General features: G+C 51.9%; 1 protein-coding gene across 8 annotated transcripts; it reads left to right on the top strand.

The window, feature by feature from the left end:
• Window positions 1–5,743: 5,743 nt before the first annotated feature.
• On the top strand, window positions 5,744–14,351 carry PRKAG3 (protein kinase AMP-activated non-catalytic subunit gamma 3). Of its 8 annotated transcripts, none has more exons than XM_034655192.1 (14): window positions 5,744–6,281; window positions 6,838–6,877; window positions 7,361–7,516; window positions 7,863–8,275; window positions 9,388–9,469; window positions 9,964–10,022; window positions 10,144–10,189; window positions 10,410–10,464; window positions 10,650–10,776; window positions 10,910–11,075; window positions 12,308–12,345; window positions 12,525–12,671; window positions 13,003–13,563; window positions 13,808–14,351. In XM_034655192.1, exons 3-13 carry the CDS (start codon window positions 7,363–7,365, stop codon window positions 13,117–13,119), a joined length of 1,404 nt encoding a protein of 467 aa, XP_034511083.1. In that variant the 5' UTR covers window positions 5,744–6,281; window positions 6,838–6,877; window positions 7,361–7,362; the 3' UTR covers window positions 13,120–13,563; window positions 13,808–14,351. The 8 variants fall into 8 exon arrangements, with proteins under 8 accessions (XP_034511083.1, XP_034511082.1, XP_019662831.1 ...); XM_034655191.1 differs by having other exon boundaries at window positions 7,342–7,516; XM_019807272.1 differs by lacking the exon at window positions 5,744–6,281 and adding an exon at window positions 6,437–6,499.
• The last annotated feature ends 2,649 nt before the right edge of the window (window positions 14,352–17,000 follow it).

Here is a 17,000-nt window from a genome sequence, read left to right as displayed (position 1 = left end):
CACTTGTCTCCAACAACTAGCAGAAGAAAGCTCAGGAACAGGGCCCTTGGGGCAGAATATACTGCATTAACGAGGTGCTGATTCTATCCAAGTCTTTGGGACACTGACACAGATTTCAACCACACGCAGACAGGACGAGAGCTGGAGTGTTTGGGTGACTGACCCGAAGGCTGCTCTCATAGCCTCCCAATCACTCTGCACAGCAGACCCCGTTTGTAATTTATCAGGCGACTCCGGTTGGCCTCCTCAAGCTGTTTTTCTCCCAGTGATATAAAAATGTTCATAGCAGCATTGTCCACAATAGCTAAATCATGGAAGGAGCCGAGATGCCCTTCAACAGATGACTGGATTAAGCAGCTGTGGTCCATATATACAATGGAATATTACTCAGCTATCAGAAAGAACGAATTCTCAACATTTGCTGCAACATGGACGGCACTGGAGGAGATAATGCTAAGTGAAATAAGTCAAGCAGAGAAAGACAATTATCATATGGTTTCTCTCATCTATGGAACATAAGAACTAGGATGATTGGTAGGGGAAGAAAGGGATAAAGAAAGGTGGGGTAATCAGAAGGGGGAATGAAACACGAGAGACTATGGACTATGAGAAGCAAACTGAAGACTTCAGAGGGGAGGGGGTGGGGGAATGGGATAGACTGGTGATGGGTAGTAAGGAGGGCACGTATTGCATGGTGCACTGGGTGTTATACGCAACTAATGAAGCATCGAACTTTGCATCGGAATCCGGGGATGTACTGTATGGTGACTAACATAATATAATAATAATAAAAAAAATAATGCTTTAACAGGATCCCGACCCCATGTCCCAGGCAAATCAGCTATCCAGAGATGGCAGCTAAATTCACCCTTGGGGCAGGGTGCAGATCCTTATTACACCAGTTTTGAGAGCAAGCCAGAAAATAGGGTTTCAAGAAATATGATACTATGACCAGAGACTAAAAGCAAACACCCAAGGAGTATTGATTTCTCAGCTAAAGCCAGTACCTTCTGCTGATTCGTCCTGCCAAAGATAATGGGCAGCAAGAGCAGGTGTGGGAGCTCTGAGAGGCTAAGGGCAGGGGCAGGGCAGAGAGCTCAATCTCTCTCTCTCTCTTTTTTTTTTTACAACTGGAAAATCACTATGGGTGTAGTGTTGAGCAGTGCTGGGTTCTGCCCCGGATGAAGCCCTCCTCTGATCCCAACCTCGATACCACTATCTCGTAGTGACGTTCAGCGCGCCCCGTGCCTGCCCGCCTTCAGAGCCTTGTAGCTGGAGGTCTAGGGGCACTGAAAGCAGGTGGTGAGGCATTAATTACAGTAACCACTTACTGAGCACCTATTACATGATGGGCCTGTGTTTTATTTACAATAAGCTTTGGGCTTAAGAGTGTGGCACCCGAGTCCAGAAACACTGGTTTTGATGCTGAGCTCATCTCACTTGCTTTGAGGTTTTGATCAAGTTAATCTCTTTATACCTCTATTTTCTCATCTGTAAAATGTTAATCATATGTATGTAATAATATTAATGCATATTAAATATTTCAAACTTAAATAACACACATACAATAATATTTACCACCCAGGGTGGTGAGGGATTACAAGAGATACTGCACACAATGTGTTTTGCCATGTCTGGGAGGTATTAAGCACTACATACATGTGAAGGATCGTTATATAACTTGTCATTTCTAACCCTCCCCCAGTCCTGCAATGTAAATGCATTAGCTGGAGAGAGGATTGGTTGCTATAGCAAAGCTTCAATTTGTCAGTGGCTTAAGCAAGATGGGAATTTATTTCTCTTTATAACATGACAGCCCAGAGGTAGGCTGGCCAGCAAGGGGGTGGGAGAGGTTCTGTCATTTCCAACCTGCATCTTCCACCATTGGGCTCAAAGGGTGCTCCAGCTCTGACCATCATATCACAATTCCAGTCAATAGGAAGGAGAAAATCTGCCCCTTCCTTCTAAGGTCATTCTTAAAGTCTGCATATAATGCTCAGATGCTCAGATCCCATTAGCCAAGCTTAGTCACATGCCCATACTATCTGCAAAGGAAGCTGGGAAATATAATCTTGCACTTAGCCTAAATTGTGCGGGTTACTCATAGAGGAAAAAGGAGAGAGTAGATACCGCTCTGCCAGAGCCCATCATCGGGCTGCCCCCAGCAAAAAACAGTCAGCAGCCCTGGAAGGGAGGCATCCAGGCACCGCACCAGCTCAGAGCACAGGATCTCTGAAAGATGAGGTGTGGATGGGATCCTACGGTCTCGTGACCTGTAAAATAAAGGGCAGATAATCTGCTCCTCCTACTCTCCATAGACAACAGTGGAGGAGGAACAGGATAAACTCAGTTAAAACGTCCACTTAGCTAGACCCTTCTATCATGATAGTGCGTCCTTCTTCATCTCTTATTACAGTCTTTAGTCTAAAATCTAGTTTGTCTGATATAAGGACGGCTACTCTGGCTTTCTCTTGGAGTCCATTAGCATGATCAATGGTTCTCCACTTCCGCACTTTCAATCTGGATGTGTCTTTGAGTCTAAAATGAGTCTTTTGTAAGCAGCATATCGATGGGTCTTGTTTTTTAATCCATTCTGATACTGTGTCTTTTGATAGGAACATTTAATCCATTTATATTCAGAGTAATTGTTGAAAGATACGAATTTAGTGCCATTGTATTTTATTACCTGTAAAGTCACTGTTTCTGTAGATTGTCTCTGTTCTTTTCTGGTCTTTGCTACTTTTGGGCTCTCACTCTGCTCAAAGGGTCCCCTTTAATATTTCTTGCAGGGCTGGTTTAGTGTTCACAAATTCATTTAGTTTTTGTTTGTCCCGGAAACTCTTTATCTCTCCTTCTGTTCCTAATGACAGCCTTGCTGGATAAAATACTCTTGGATGCATCTTTTTCCCATTTAGCACGTTGACTATATCCTGCCAGTCCTTTCTGGCCTGCCAGGCCTCTGTGGACAGGTCTGCTGCCAGCCTTATGTACCCACCCCTGATGGCCATTAAGGAGGGCACTGATGTAATGAGCACTGGGTGTTATAGGCAACTGAGGAATCACTAAATTCTACCTCTGAAATTAATAATACAGTATATGTTAACTTAATTGAATTTAAATAAAATTAAAAAAAATTCACTTGGAACAGGGAAAGAAAGGCAAACACCGAGCAGTCACTGGGTCTTATCAATTTCCAAATCCAGCTGGGCAGGAATCGTAAAGCTGCTTCCCCACAGAGAAGTAAGTTCTTGGGGGATGCCTCTGGAAGCCACTGGTTCTGCTCTCTGGGAGGACCTCCCCTTTTTATTAGCCTATGTGGCATCTGGTGTTGCCTCCTGGGAAGTTATCCCTTACCCAGAATCCTCTATGGGTGTACTGGAGAACATGTCCTTACAGACCTTACAGCTTCTATAGACCTCTTCCTGCTGGCCCACATCTGGAAGGCTGATCAAACCAGCTTTTGGTGACCAGGTTTGTAGTTTCTTTGCCAATACAACACCCTCAGAATCTTTTTTTTTTTTTTAAGATTTTATTTATTTATTTGTCAGAGAGAGAGAGAGACAAAGCACAAGCAGGGGGAGCAGCAGGCAGAGGGAGAGGAAAAAGCAGGCTTCCCCGCTGAGCAGGGAACCTGATGCAGGGCTCAGTCCCAGGATCCTGGGATCATGACCTGAGCTGAAGGCAGACACTTAATCGACTGAACCACCCAGGCATCCCCACCCTCAAAATCTTAAAAGGCTTCTGACTGGTTCCATATTTGAGTGACCACAGCCAATGGTCTCACAGAGCCATAATATCTGTGCCTGATACTGTCTGGACATGGTGTACTTTCTATTCTCTCTCAAACCGCTGGTGGCTATCTTGAGGCCATCTGAAAAAATATGCTTGGCTGTGAAGGGAGCCTCCCTTCTGCCCACTGGGCCAGCTCCCACTGTCGCTGAACAGAGTGTGCTTGAGAAAGGTTTAGAACTACAGGTACAACCCCGGCTAAGGCTGCCTCTTCCAAACCACCTCTTACAAACAGCCCGAGGGCATCTCTCCGTAGGCCTTTGGTAGTAGCTTGCAAGCCACAGCCAACACACACGGACAGTCTGCGTTTTTCCATCCAGTTTCTGTGACGTATACGCTCTGTTAAGAGCCTATGATTTACCTTTCAAGGCATTATAGATGACTGTCACATCATATGTTTTGCTATAACATAACAATGGTCAGCACCTTACCAACATACAACACTTTTCCTTGTTATCTGCTGCCCAATCTCTAAACCAATGTCACTTGTTTTGGACTTTTTGGAGCAGTGCCACTTACAGATACTAATTCTGCATTCATTAGGATGCATGTTTAGTGCTGTACCAAAGACCCAATTTAAGAATGACTTAAACAAGAAAATTTATTTCTCTCTCATATAAAATCGTCTGTAGACAGTCTAAGCTGGTAGGGTGACTTTGAAACCTTTAACAAGCATCTTCCATTTGGGGTATAAGATAGCTGCTCTAGCTCCTGCCATCACAGCAGCATTCCAACCAGCAGACACGGCAAAGGAAGAGGAGGAACCCATGCCTCTTTCTTTTAAAGCCTGGCCTGGAAGTTGCTCACATCCCTTCCACTCGCATCACTGTGGCCAAAATTAGTCACAAGGCCTCATTTAGCTGCAAGGAAGATTGGGAATCTGAGTCTTTGTTACCGACAGCCACTCCAGCTAACATTCAAGTGATTCTACTACAAAAAGAAGAATAGAAAAATAGATAGTGGGAGGCAACTGGCAGTCTGCCACAGAATGTTTTTATCCTCATTTTACATTGGTAGAAACAGGCTCAGAGAAAACAAGCAATGCTTTTTAAGGTCATATGGCAAACAAACGGCAGAACATGAATTTTAATCAGGTCCATCTGACCGTAAAACAGGCTTTCCATCACATCCAGCCAACATATTTTGGTCATCAAGGTGCCCACTCTTTACTTGGAGATACGGGACCTTCCCACGTGACTAGTTAGGTAAATGTCAGCTCTGCGCACCTGAGATAGGCACACAGAACCTGTGCTGTAAGGAGACCAATGCAGTGAGAGTGATGCCATCAGGGAAGACTGTCTTAAAGAAGAACCCTCCCACTGGCCCTGTAGATGGAACAGGCCTGAGGTAGACGGGGAACAGAGCATCGCAGGAGAAGGCAACGGTGTGATCTGCACTTATTCTGTATCGGGCCTGGCTGTGAAGGTGGCCCAGAGCTTAAGGGGAGGCTTTCTAGGTCCAATGCATCGCGTCTCTCCAAGTATGGTCCACTTGATCCTTCCACCAGTGGAGGCATCCCCTTAGCTGTGCCTTAGACATTCTGTCTGCTGAGACAAGACAGGAACAGGCCACAGGGATCCCGCAGAAGGAGAACTGCATTCAGCCCCCTGTACTACCCAAGACACACAAGGAAAGGCAAAGTCCCTTTCCTGATCGGTTCTCCTCCACCCTCCCTGGAGGCAGGACAGAGGCTTTGAGGGGTGATGAGAAATGTGTTCGGTACATTCAGCAGGAAATCCAGTAATCCATTACTGAGTGTCCAATCCAGGGCCCGAGACTGGGATGGAAGAAGCTGGAAGGAGAAGAGGAGGGGCGGGCAGAGAGAGGGGAGCTTAGAGCAGCTGGGTCAGCATTCCCGATTTGGACACTGACTCAGGCCCCAGGAATGCCAAGGAAGGGGGGGGCAGCCACCAGGGCCGGGCTGGGATCCTGTTGGCACCAGGAGATGTAGGGACAGCACGCACACACGGATGTTGGGACCGGGGCTCCCACACCCTGGGACCCACCTCCAAACCACTGGTGGAAACAGATGTCTCTCCCCTGGGCCCTCAAGGCCACTGCACAACCTGACGGTGACTCTCCCACCTCCCTACCTTCCTAGCCATCCCACTCCAGCTCCTCCATCAGGGAAAAGGACAGGCTCCTTGGACTCCAATGGGGACATCTGGACACACAATGGCCACTCTCCTGGGACCACCCACAAACCCCTTGGCTCCAGCCTCCCAGCTGGCTCCAACTTGCCCTTTCTAACTCCAACACCACCCACGACTGAAGTTTGAACGAGGAAGAACCTTGAGCTCGACTCGCCTCCATTTTCCCTCCTTTGGCACCTGACAAAGATGAGAAGGAACCCAGGACGCTGAGAGCCCGCCTCCTCCCGCTGGTGACCCCCCCCAACCCGGTGCTCCAAGCCACCTCCCCCAGAGTGAGGTCCTTCATGTTTGTCCTCGAAGACCCAGGAGGGAACCCAGGACCCGGCCTCAAGATTCCAGGTGCGCTCCTGCCCTCCCCACCCTGCCCCAGGCTCTGGGCGGGAGCAGCTGAGCCTGTGGGGCCCTCCCTCCCGCTGCCTGACACCCAATCAGAGAGAAACCGATCCGGGGAGGGCAGGGCGCCAGCGGCCGGGCCCAGAATAGTGCTGAGCCGCTCGTGTTGCGCACTTGCTCTGCAGTTGCTTGGGCTTGGCCGCATGGAGCACGCGCTGCGCCGGGTACAGGGGTCCCGGGGGACGGGCGCTGGGGCAGCCCAGGCCAGGGGATCGCGAGCGCACCACACTGTGGGAATGTGTGTGTGTGCGTGTGTGTGGTCTGGATTCTCTGTGTGTGCGAGCATGTGGGCATCTGTGTATATGTGTGTTCTTCGTCTAAGTGCCGTATATGGTTCCGCGTGGATCTGGGAATGGTTGGATGTGTGTATTTCTGAGTGTGTCTAAGTGCGCACAGGTGTGTGTGCATGCATGCACACGCACACGCGGTGGGAAAAGAGGCTCCCTGTGGTTTGGGAATGTGGGACATGTTCCCACCCCTTCGGACCTTCTTCTCCCCACAGAACCCATCCTGGAGCCGCCTGGGGGGACCTGAGCCTCAAGGTAGGTGGGGCTGCCTCCTCCTTGTGGGCCGAGGAGCCTCTTCTCCCATTTCCTTTGTCTGCCACCTCTTTGGGCCCCCAATCTCCCCCGCCCTCATAGCCCGGCTTTTGTCTCTCTCTCTCCTTTTCCTTCTTTTTCCTATTTCTTCTTCCTTTGTCCCTCACCTCCTCCTTCCTCTTTCAGAAGAAGAAGTGGGGGGATCTAGAGTCCAAAGACTCTGACCCTAGTTCTGACCTTATTTATCATTTACTAGCTGTGTGAACTGTGGCAAGTTGCTTAACCTCTCTGATCTCAGGTCCCTCTTTAATAAAATAAGGGCGATAATAATCCCTCCCTTATAAGATTGCTATGAGGTTTGAGTGAGAAATGTATAGGAGAAAAACCCTTGGGGAGCTTGCAAATATTACATATTATGATTAACATTTTAATTGATTTTGTTGTGTTACTCCCTATTAACCAAACAGGCCCCATTCCCCCTTCCAGAGATGAGCTTCCTAGAACAAGGAGAGAACACTCCATGGCCATCACCGGCCATGACCACTGGCTCAGAGAGAAGCCATGGGAAACAGGGGGCCAAGGCCTCGAGATGGACAAGGCAGGAGGCCTTGAAGGAAGGGGAGCTGCCGGGTCTGGGGGAAGGTGAGGCTAAGGCAGTTCTGGGGAGTTGGGAGTGGGGGTAGTGGGATGTCCCAGAGCCCGGGGCTGGGGCTCTGCTCTGGGTCCCTCCATAGCGCAGAGATGGACCCAAGCCTCATCTTGTAGCCTCAGTTTCTCCACACGGGAAAGGTCAGCTGCATTGATGAGCCAGGGGCCTGGCACGGCCAACTCAGGACAGAGCCACTACCCTGACTCTGAGACTCAGCTTTCTCACCTGCAAAATGGGGCCACGGCACCCAGGCTTCCCAAGGCTGCTGTGAGGTTGACCCGAGCCAGCAGATAAGAAAGTGCTCGGGAAGATGGACTTACTGTGCTCTCCCCGCCACAGATCCAACAGATCCCCAGGCCAGGCCACCTGCTGAGTACATCGGGCTGGAGGTCACATTCCCCAAGGCCACACATTTGTCCCAAGCTGCTCCCTTGGCCCAGGTGGGCTCCCCACCTGCCGAGTGGGACATTCTCCCCCCTGACGACGCAGCCTCAGCCTCGGGCTCCAGCACAGATGATCTGGAGCTGAACATGGAGTCCCCAGCCACAGCGGCCTGGGGGTATGAGCTGGGCATGGTGGAAGAGAGGCCGGCCCTGTGCCCCTCCCCGTGGGCCCTGTTTCCCAGGCCAGGCTGGGACGATGAGCTGCAGAAGCCGGGGGCCCAGGTCTACATGCACTTCATGCAGGAGCACACCTGCTACGATGCCATGGCGACCAGCTCCAAGCTGGTCATCTTCGACACCACGCTGGAGGTGAGGCCATGGCTCTGCCCCATCTCCCTCCTCAGGGGCTGCAGCCCCCCCACCTCACACCCTCCAGGACACCCTGCCGGGCACCCCCTGCAAGTCCCCTCCCAGAACTCCTTCTGAGCACCTTCTCTTCCTAATTGTCATCCCAGCTCTGCCATTTAGTATCTGTAGGATCTTGGGTCAGTCCCTTTACCTCTCTGGTTTCTAAAACAGCGATAGGGGGATGCCTGGCTAGTTCAGTCGCAAGGGCATGCAACTCATGAGTTCAAGCCCCACATTGGGTGGAGAGATTACTAAAAAAATAATAATGATAAATAAAAAATGAAATAAAATGGGGACAGGAATGCCTGCTTTGCCCTACAAGTTTCAGAGGACTCCTGGGACCACCCAGGATAAATGGGAACACTTCCCAAAGTATATGGAGGACATAGCAGGGTGGCCTAGGGATGAACAGCAGGGAACTCTTGGTAACAGAAAATTATGATGAGCTCTAGTCCCTGCTCTTCCCTTAGGCTACGGAACGCCTGATTCCATTCTTGCCATCACAGAGAGCAGGGCAGCGTTTCTAGAAGCACAGCACACGAACTGTCCACAGTACGCTCTTTGATTCTAGTGGTAGATGAACAAATCTATTTATTTTAGTAGCTTTGCATGATTTTAATATGCATTAGAAAAATATACCGGGAATAGATACAACCAATATAGATAGTATTACTTAGGAGGAGGCCACATGAGTCAACGTCCAATTTGTTTAGAGACAAGTATTTTGGAAGTGGTATGTCAATAAGTATACCTCTAGTGCTTAGATTAGCAGAAACTATACTGTGTGTGACTGTCCACATATGGCTTCCGAGTGGAATCGCTCGGTTAGTTTCCCACGCCCTGGTGAGCCCGGGGAAGGGGTCACCAAGGTGCCTCTGGCCACCCAGAGCCTTATCTCTAAGCAAATGCGCCTGACAAGGACCACGTCTAGGGGGTGCAATGGCATAGGAAAGGCAGTCAAGCTCATGTATAGGAGACTCTGGGAGAAGGCCCCGGGGAGGCCCCTGGTTGGGACAGGGTAGCACTGAGGGGCGGAGAGAGACTTACGCCTCGCTGTTCTCTCTGGCCCTCAGATCAAGAAGGCCTTCTTTGCCCTCGTGGCCAACGGCATCCGGGCAGCCCCTCTGTGGGACAGCAAGAAGCAGAGCTTCGTGGGTGAGGAGGGGCGGGGAGGCAGAGGTGGTAGGGAAGCGGAAAAAAGAGATCTTCGGTGGGCTGATTCTGGGGCTGAACTCTGACACGCCACGGGCTTGAGCAGATCCTCGGGCTGAGCCAAGCTGGGGGACTGGCACAGGGAACGTCGGATTCCGGTCTTGTGGTCGCCAGGTGGGAGACCCCATGCGTGGAGTAGGTGTGACCAGCTGACCACTCCAGCTCTACTCCCCTCTGGTGCTAGATAGGAAGAGGGGACAGGGAGAGGAAGAAATTAGGAGAATAGAAGGTGGGGGGGAGGACAGACATTACAGGGGAAGCATAAAAGGGACGACCCCATTTCTGAGGCATGGGAGGGACTGCCCTGCTCCCTTCTTTCCACATTTCCCGCAGCTGTCTCAGTCCTCGGCCTCTGGCAGAGGGGGCAAGGGGGTCTGACCCCCAGCCTGCCTCTCACCACAAGGCCCCAGGCTGACTGCTCTTCCCTGACCCCGCAGGGATGCTTACCATCACGGATTTCATCTTGGTGCTGCACCGTTATTACAGGTCCCCGCTGGTGAGGAGTGGGCTGAGGGTCCCAGGGGGCTCTCATCTGGGCTGGGACGGAGGGTGGCTCAGGGAGCCTGGTGTCCCGAGGGGCCCATGTCTGACTTCTGGAGTCCTGTCAATGTCTCTAGGTGCAGATCTATGAGATTGAAGAACATAAGATTGAGACCTGGAGAGGTGAGCTGGCGGGGGGGGGTTGGTGGTGGTGGGAGGGCAGGGGTGGGACTAGAAGGGGCTGAGGGTGTGTGGGTGAGTGTGGGGCCAAGCACCTGAGGTGGAGGATGGGCGGTGGGGATTTCCTAGAGGGAGGGGCCAGAGGGAGGAAGTCAGTCTGGGAGCTGCCAGGTGACAGGCAGGGCCGCCAGCTCCCTGGGCCTGACTCTGGCTTTGCCTACAGAGATCTACCTTCAAGGCTGCTTCAAGCCCCTGGTCTCCATTTCTCCCAACAGCAGGTAAGTGTCCCTAGCCACCCACCTGCGCCTCCTTGCCCCGAGCAGTCCCCTTCCCTGGCTCCTCTGTTCTGAACTCGTGGGCTCATCCTGCAGGGGCCAAGGCAGGCTGGACACCCTGTCCTCCTTTGGCAGGGGCTGGGGTGGAGGGTGTATCTCCCCCAGACCCACTGCTCCCACCTCTGCAGCCTGTTTGAAGCTGTCTACACCCTCATCAAGAACCGGATCCACCGCCTGCCGGTCCTGGACCCGGTCTCGGGCGCCGTGCTCCACATCCTTACACACAAGCGACTGCTTAAGTTCCTGCATATCTTTGTGAGCCTGGCCACAGCCTTGGGGTGACCTGCCGGGCTGAGCAGTCCTCGGCCCCACGGACCGGGGAGGGAGCAGCTGGGAGCCCTTGGGGTGTGGCTCCACCCTGATCCGCACCTGTCCCTGACCCACCCAGGGCTCCCTGCTGCCCCAGCCCTCCTTCCTCTCCCGCACCATCCAAGACCTGGGCATCGGTACGTTCCGAGACTTGGCCGTGGTGCTGGACACGGCGCCCATCCTGACGGCACTGGACATCTTCGTGGACCGGCGCGTGTCTGCGTTGCCTGTGGTCAATGAAGCTGGTACCTGCTCCCGGGAGTGGGGCTGGCTGGGGTGGGGTGGCGGCAGGCAGGGGTCTGTGGGCGTCAGCTCAGGACCCAGGGTGGATTTGGGGCTAGAAGTCTGCCTGCTTTGAGTCTTGGACCTGTTACTTAGCCTCTCTGCGCCTCAGTTTCCTCGTTTGTGACATGGGACTCTTGACAACACCCATTCCCTGACTTCAGGGGCTGATTTGAAAGGAATATGTGTGATAAAATGAGCATGGTAAGAGGACACAGGAGATGAGGCTTTTAATGTTAATTCATCCTTAAATGGGCCGCGGGATCCAGCCAGATCTCACCTTTTCTTGCTCTGAAGAGGGGTTAGAGGGACTACATTTCTTTCGTTGAACCACGTCTGTAAATCATTTCAAAGTTAAAATTGTTGTAATGAAGCTAGATACCAAGAAAGGTTTTGATTATGAAAAATTTCAAATGTATGAAAACGGTAGGAAAAACCGTATACTGAAATCCACATATCCATTACCTGAACTAATTCCTGTTATACTGCTGTAACCAGGGTTTCCCCCCCACCTTTTTTGCTGGAGTAACCCCTTACCCCTTCAGTCTGTGCCTCTTAAAATCAGTGTATTTCTCATATCACCTAACAAAACTAAATAATTTATTAATATTATCTAAGATATGGTCGTAATTCTTATTTGCTCACCTTCCCTGAGAATATCTTTTTACAGTTGATTTGTACAAACCAGGATCCAATTAAGGTCCATGCTTTGCATTTGCTTCTTTTGTCTTAAGTCTCTTTTAATCTGGAACAGTTCCCTCGTCACTTAATTTCCGTGACAGTATCATGGGTCCGTTGTCCTGTAGACTGTCCCAGCTCCAGCTGTGTCCTTGCTTTCTACAGGTGGCTTCAGTGCTGTTCCTTTATTCCCAGGTTTCCCGTAAACTGGAAATTAAATCTAAAGGCTTGGTCAGATTTAGGCGATCCATTTGAGGCCAGGATATTTCAGAGGTGACACTATGTACTCGTGCTGTGTCATATCAGGAGGCATATCAGGCTGGCTCTCTGTCCGTGATGCTCTGTGATTTGTAGGTTCAGGTGGTGACAGCTCCATGCATCATTTTGAAGCCAGTAGCCTGGGAGGGGTGGGGGGGTGTCCTGTAATTCCTCCTGAGAGCCCGCCCCCAGCCCTTGCACAGCATCCCCGTCCTGATGTGAACCTCTTCCCTTTCTCTCCCCACCCCCACCCCTGCAGGACAGGTCGTGGGCCTCTACTCCCGCTTTGATGTGATTGTAAGTGTCTGCAGGAAGGGGGAACTGAGGGTGCCACGGGGAGAGGCTGTGGGTGTGAGGATCGGTGGAGGGCTATCTGTGGACCAGAAGGACCTCCACGAGTGGAGAGGGGGCAGTATCTGGGGGTCCGGAGCCTGGCTGAGGAGCTGACTCACATGGCACTTCCCTCCCTGCCCCAGCACCTGGCTGCCCAGCAAACCTACAACCACCTAGACGTTAGTGTGGGAGAAGCACTGAGGCAGAGGACACTGTGTCTGGAGGGAGTCCTTTCCTGCCAGCCCCACGAGAGCCTGGGGGAAGTCATCGACCGGATTGCCCGGGAGCAGGTACCCCCTGCCTCTCCATCCGCACCCCCAACACACACGGCCCAGTCCTCATGAGCAGCCGCAGCTATCCCTGTACACCGGGCGCCTGCCCTGTCCCCCCGTGTCATGGCCATTTTGAGCTCTCAGTGTCCACACTGCTCTGCAACTGGTCCTGCCTGTGGGGCCCTCGTGCTAAGGGCCACAGCCAGTTGATCACCCAGAGTGGTCAGAGCCACCCCTAACTGGTTTCTAGGAGACACGCTCTTGCTCCCCCAGTTATGTTACGTGGATGTGCCTGATTCTTGGTAGCCGCGCGGCTCTGACCCCTCACGGACCATCTGTGGATCCGCAGGTACACCGGCTGGTGCTAGTGGACGAGAACCAGCATCTCCTGGGTGTGGTGTCACTCTCCGACATCCTTCAGGCGCTGGTGCTCAGCCCTGCTGGCATCGACGCCCTCGGTGCCTGAGAATATGTGAGTCCTCCCTCCCGGGCCACCTTTTTGCACGCCGAAGCCAATGAAGGGACCCAGGGGACCCGGCCTTCATCTTCCCCCACCCCCGTTTGCTGGTTTGGCTCTGGTTCAGGTAGGCTCTGCCCTGGGCCATTGGCCTCAGCACAAGTCCACTGATCTTTCGGGGCTCTTGGATCTCAGACCGAGGAGCCTCGAGGACGGGAGTGTCCCAATTCATTGCTGAGGAGCCCCATGAAATCACCAAGTGTCAGGACTCACCGTGGGGCCCCCACTTAGTCCCCGTCGCAGCTGAGGTCATGGAGGTCCTCATGAGAGGGATGGGCAGGGGCTGGGGTAAAGGCAAGGGCAGTGATGTGATTTCAGATTCTCCGAGGAGACTGACCTGCCCTCTCACAACTCAATTCCCGCCTGCTCGGAATTCCACTGGAAGGAAGCAAGGTTAATAAATCTTTGTTGAATGGAATTTCCATGCTCAGTAAGAACTACAGCCGGGAGGAGGGAGCTTCTCTTTAAGTACTCATCTCGGTCAATTTGACACGGCCTCAGCAGCTGGTAGCATGCTTGCTAGGGCTCACACAGATTCCACCTGCTTGGCTGCGGATGGTGAGACAAGGTTCTCGGATTGGAAAGGCAACCTCCCCCCACCGTGTGGTCACTGTCTTCCCTTCTCCTTTCCCCACAGGCTTCTCCAGCCCTCCCTCATTGCCCCTGCCCTGCCTGTGTTCCCAGAAGCCCTCACGAATGCCCAGTGCACCGTGGGATGGTGAAATGGAGAACGGCTGAGTCAAGCCTGGAGATCCACGAACCGGAAGCACTGGGATTACCCCAGGGCCGGCTGCTCCAGTGGGGTACTCCCTCCATTCTCATCCTGAGCACCAGCAAACGCTGTTCTCATTCCCCAGTGACGGCCTGGCTTTGGATCACTGAGGATGAACCGTCGAGAAAACACAACAAAAAAGAACCACCCATGAACTTGAATTGTAGAAGTTTCACTCAGAAAATGCCAGTCATTGGACCTGAACGTGCGGCCAGGCCTCCGAGCTTGCTGAACTCGAAGACACGAGGGAAGGTCTGTGATGGACAAACACTACGACTGGCATTTCTTTGGCGCACAGAGTGTTAGCCCACTGAAATTTATTTTTTCATCTTTTATTTATAACAAAACCACAAAGAAGATATGAATTAGTTAATCACATAGTAAATACAACTCCGTCCACAAACTCTCATCTGCAGGAAACATAACTTTATTTTTCTAACACTGAATAGAGTTTCTATTATGAACCCCTTTTCACAAGGTGGGAGAAATTAATCTCATTCAGTTTGGGGCTCATCCTCCACCTTTACCTGGGGTTAAATTTGGTGAGGGGGGAAGGCTTTAAAGAGTGTGAGACTTTGTTCCTCTGACATCATCACCCACGCATGCCGGCACCTGCTAAAACAATCCCATTCCCATCTGCTTGTCTGTGGGTTGGTCGCTGGTGGGCCTGGCGCCTGCCAGGTGCTCCCTCAGTCCCCACCGCGAAGCCTCCTTGGGCCTGCCTGCTCCTGGGGCATGAGAACCTTCTAGCTCCTGGACCCGCACCCCTCTGGGCTTCAGGAAGCTCTGTGGGGCGGTCACAAGCCCATCTGCTCAGATGGACAGCAAGTGATCTGCTTTACTCTGCATTCTGCTGTATTTCAGCCTCTACCCCAGACACACAGGGCACAGGGCTCTTCTACCCTTGTCGTCTCCAAGCCTCTCTGGGGTATTTGTCACACTCCCCCCTCCCTTCAGACGCAGCTCCCTTCTCAGGGCCCTCTTCTCAGGGATCCCAGAAATGTCCACAGTCTCTGCTTCCCCAACCCCCACCAACCCATGGAATCTTTACCAGTGGGGCCTTTTCTCTAACCCACCATGCATTCTTCCAAACCCACCATACGTGTCTTGCATTTCTTGCCACCTACCTTGAAGGTCCAATTCCAAAACCAAGACCAGGTTTCCACTGTGTCATCCCTCCCCTGTGGCCATGGACTCTGTAGGTCTGCTGTCCAGTGGGGAGAGGATAGGTTAATTTTTCTAAAATACGATCCCACCCCATGTGCCTCACCGAGCAACAGAGTGGAGACATTTGTGCTTGATGAGTCAGGCAGCCAACGAAGGCCTTTTCTCATAACACCCAGCCTCTGTTTCCGACTTTGCCATAACCCACGGGTCCGTGCCGGCTCTGCTCTGGCCCTCCCTGGGAAGGCCCCTGGGCCTCGGGCTCAAGAGGGATGATGGGATGGGGGTGCTTCTCTGGGCCCGTCTCAAGTGCCAGTGTCCTCAGAGAGCCTGGGGCACGCTGCCTCCAGCTGCACTTGACTGTGGGCTAAGTGCAGCAGGTCAGTCTCTGAGGGGGTGCCCCAGACTGCTCCGCGTGAACAGACCTCCAGAAGTCCTAGTGCAGGCAGAAAAGGCAGCCCGAGGAAGACACTCTTTCCCCTTCCTGCTCCCCCTGAGAGTAGATAGGTCTCCAGGCTTCTGGGCCCACCCTGCTGGGGACCCAGCCATTCTCCCTTGGGCCCTTCTGTGAAGGACCCTGCCAGCCCCCGGCCTCAGACCTCCTGCTCGGATCACAGCCCAGCGCTCAGTTCCTGACAGCCCTCCAGTATCGTGGCTGCTAGAACAGAAGCCAAGGGTTGGCATGGGGACAACTCCTGCCCTGACTCTGAAAGAAAGTGTGAAACCCACCTTGCTGGACCCCTGCTCATACTCTGAACCTGGGGCTGGCCAACATCTTCCAGGCATCATTGGCTCCATGCCCCTGACTCCTGCCCAGGCCTCCGCAGCCCGTCCAAGGTTCTGTGGCCCCCAGGTTGGAGTCCCCTCCACTTCTCGGCCCACTCTGTCTCTTCTCTCACACCATCTCAACAGCTGTCAACCCTGGCAGTGCAATGGGATCCCCTGGAGAGCTTTATAAGATGAAAATTCCAGGACCCATGCCTAGAGACACTAATATCCTGACTCGGGGGTGGGACCTGGGCAACTGTATTTATTTTTCACAGACACTAGAGATTATGATGCATAACACGTGATAGGCACGATGGCTTGCTGAGAGATAAGGATGCCGCATCTCCATAATTGGGAAACTCGCTCGTCGCGTTACTGCATCTGTATTATTTGTTATGCCTAAGAGCTACAAGGAGAGCTGGCGAAGAGCAGGGACACAGCGTAGGAGAGACATGATTTGCTGGCATTCTTGCTAGTCTTCCAAACATCCGCAAATATAGAATTGAGTACAATGTCCCGTATGTCCAGCCCATGATGACGGTTTGTCAGAATTTTTATTTGACATGCATCTTAAAACTGGAATCATAAATAAGGAGCTGGAACCGAATTAATGTTAACAAGCCAAACTACACCCAGAGTTAGAACATCTATAGAACAGGAGTGTGTAGACAGCCAGAAAACATCAACTACTCGATCTATTTTTACTCCTGGGAGTGCTGCATAAATGTTTAAGAAGACAAGCTGATTTCTTTCTTTTTTTTTTTTATTTATTTATTTGACACAGAGAGAGAGGGAGAGGTAGAGAGCAAGCACAAGTAGGGGGAGTGGCATGCAGGGGAGACGCAGGCTCCCTGCTGAACAAGGAGCCCAATGTGGGGCTCAATGCCAGGACCCTGGGAACATGACCTGAGCTGAAGGCAGACTACCAACTGAGCCATCAAGGCATTCGGCAAGCTGATTTCTTAAAGTCTTACCCAAAAATATGGATCCTAAATTGGCCCACAAGTTCAAATGAGCTGCAATGGCAGTAGTGAGATATGCACATTCTTTTTATTTATTTTTTTTATTTTTATTTTTTTAAATGATTTTTTATTATATTATGTTAGTCACCATACAGTACATCCCC

This window comes from Ailuropoda melanoleuca, chromosome 2 (assembly GCF_002007445.2).
Source record: "Ailuropoda melanoleuca isolate Jingjing chromosome 2, ASM200744v2, whole genome shotgun sequence".
Lineage (NCBI taxonomy): Eukaryota > Metazoa > Chordata > Mammalia > Carnivora > Ursidae > Ailuropoda > Ailuropoda melanoleuca.
The sequence above is the reverse complement of the archived record's forward strand: the minus strand, read 5'-3'. Positions and strand labels throughout refer to the sequence as shown.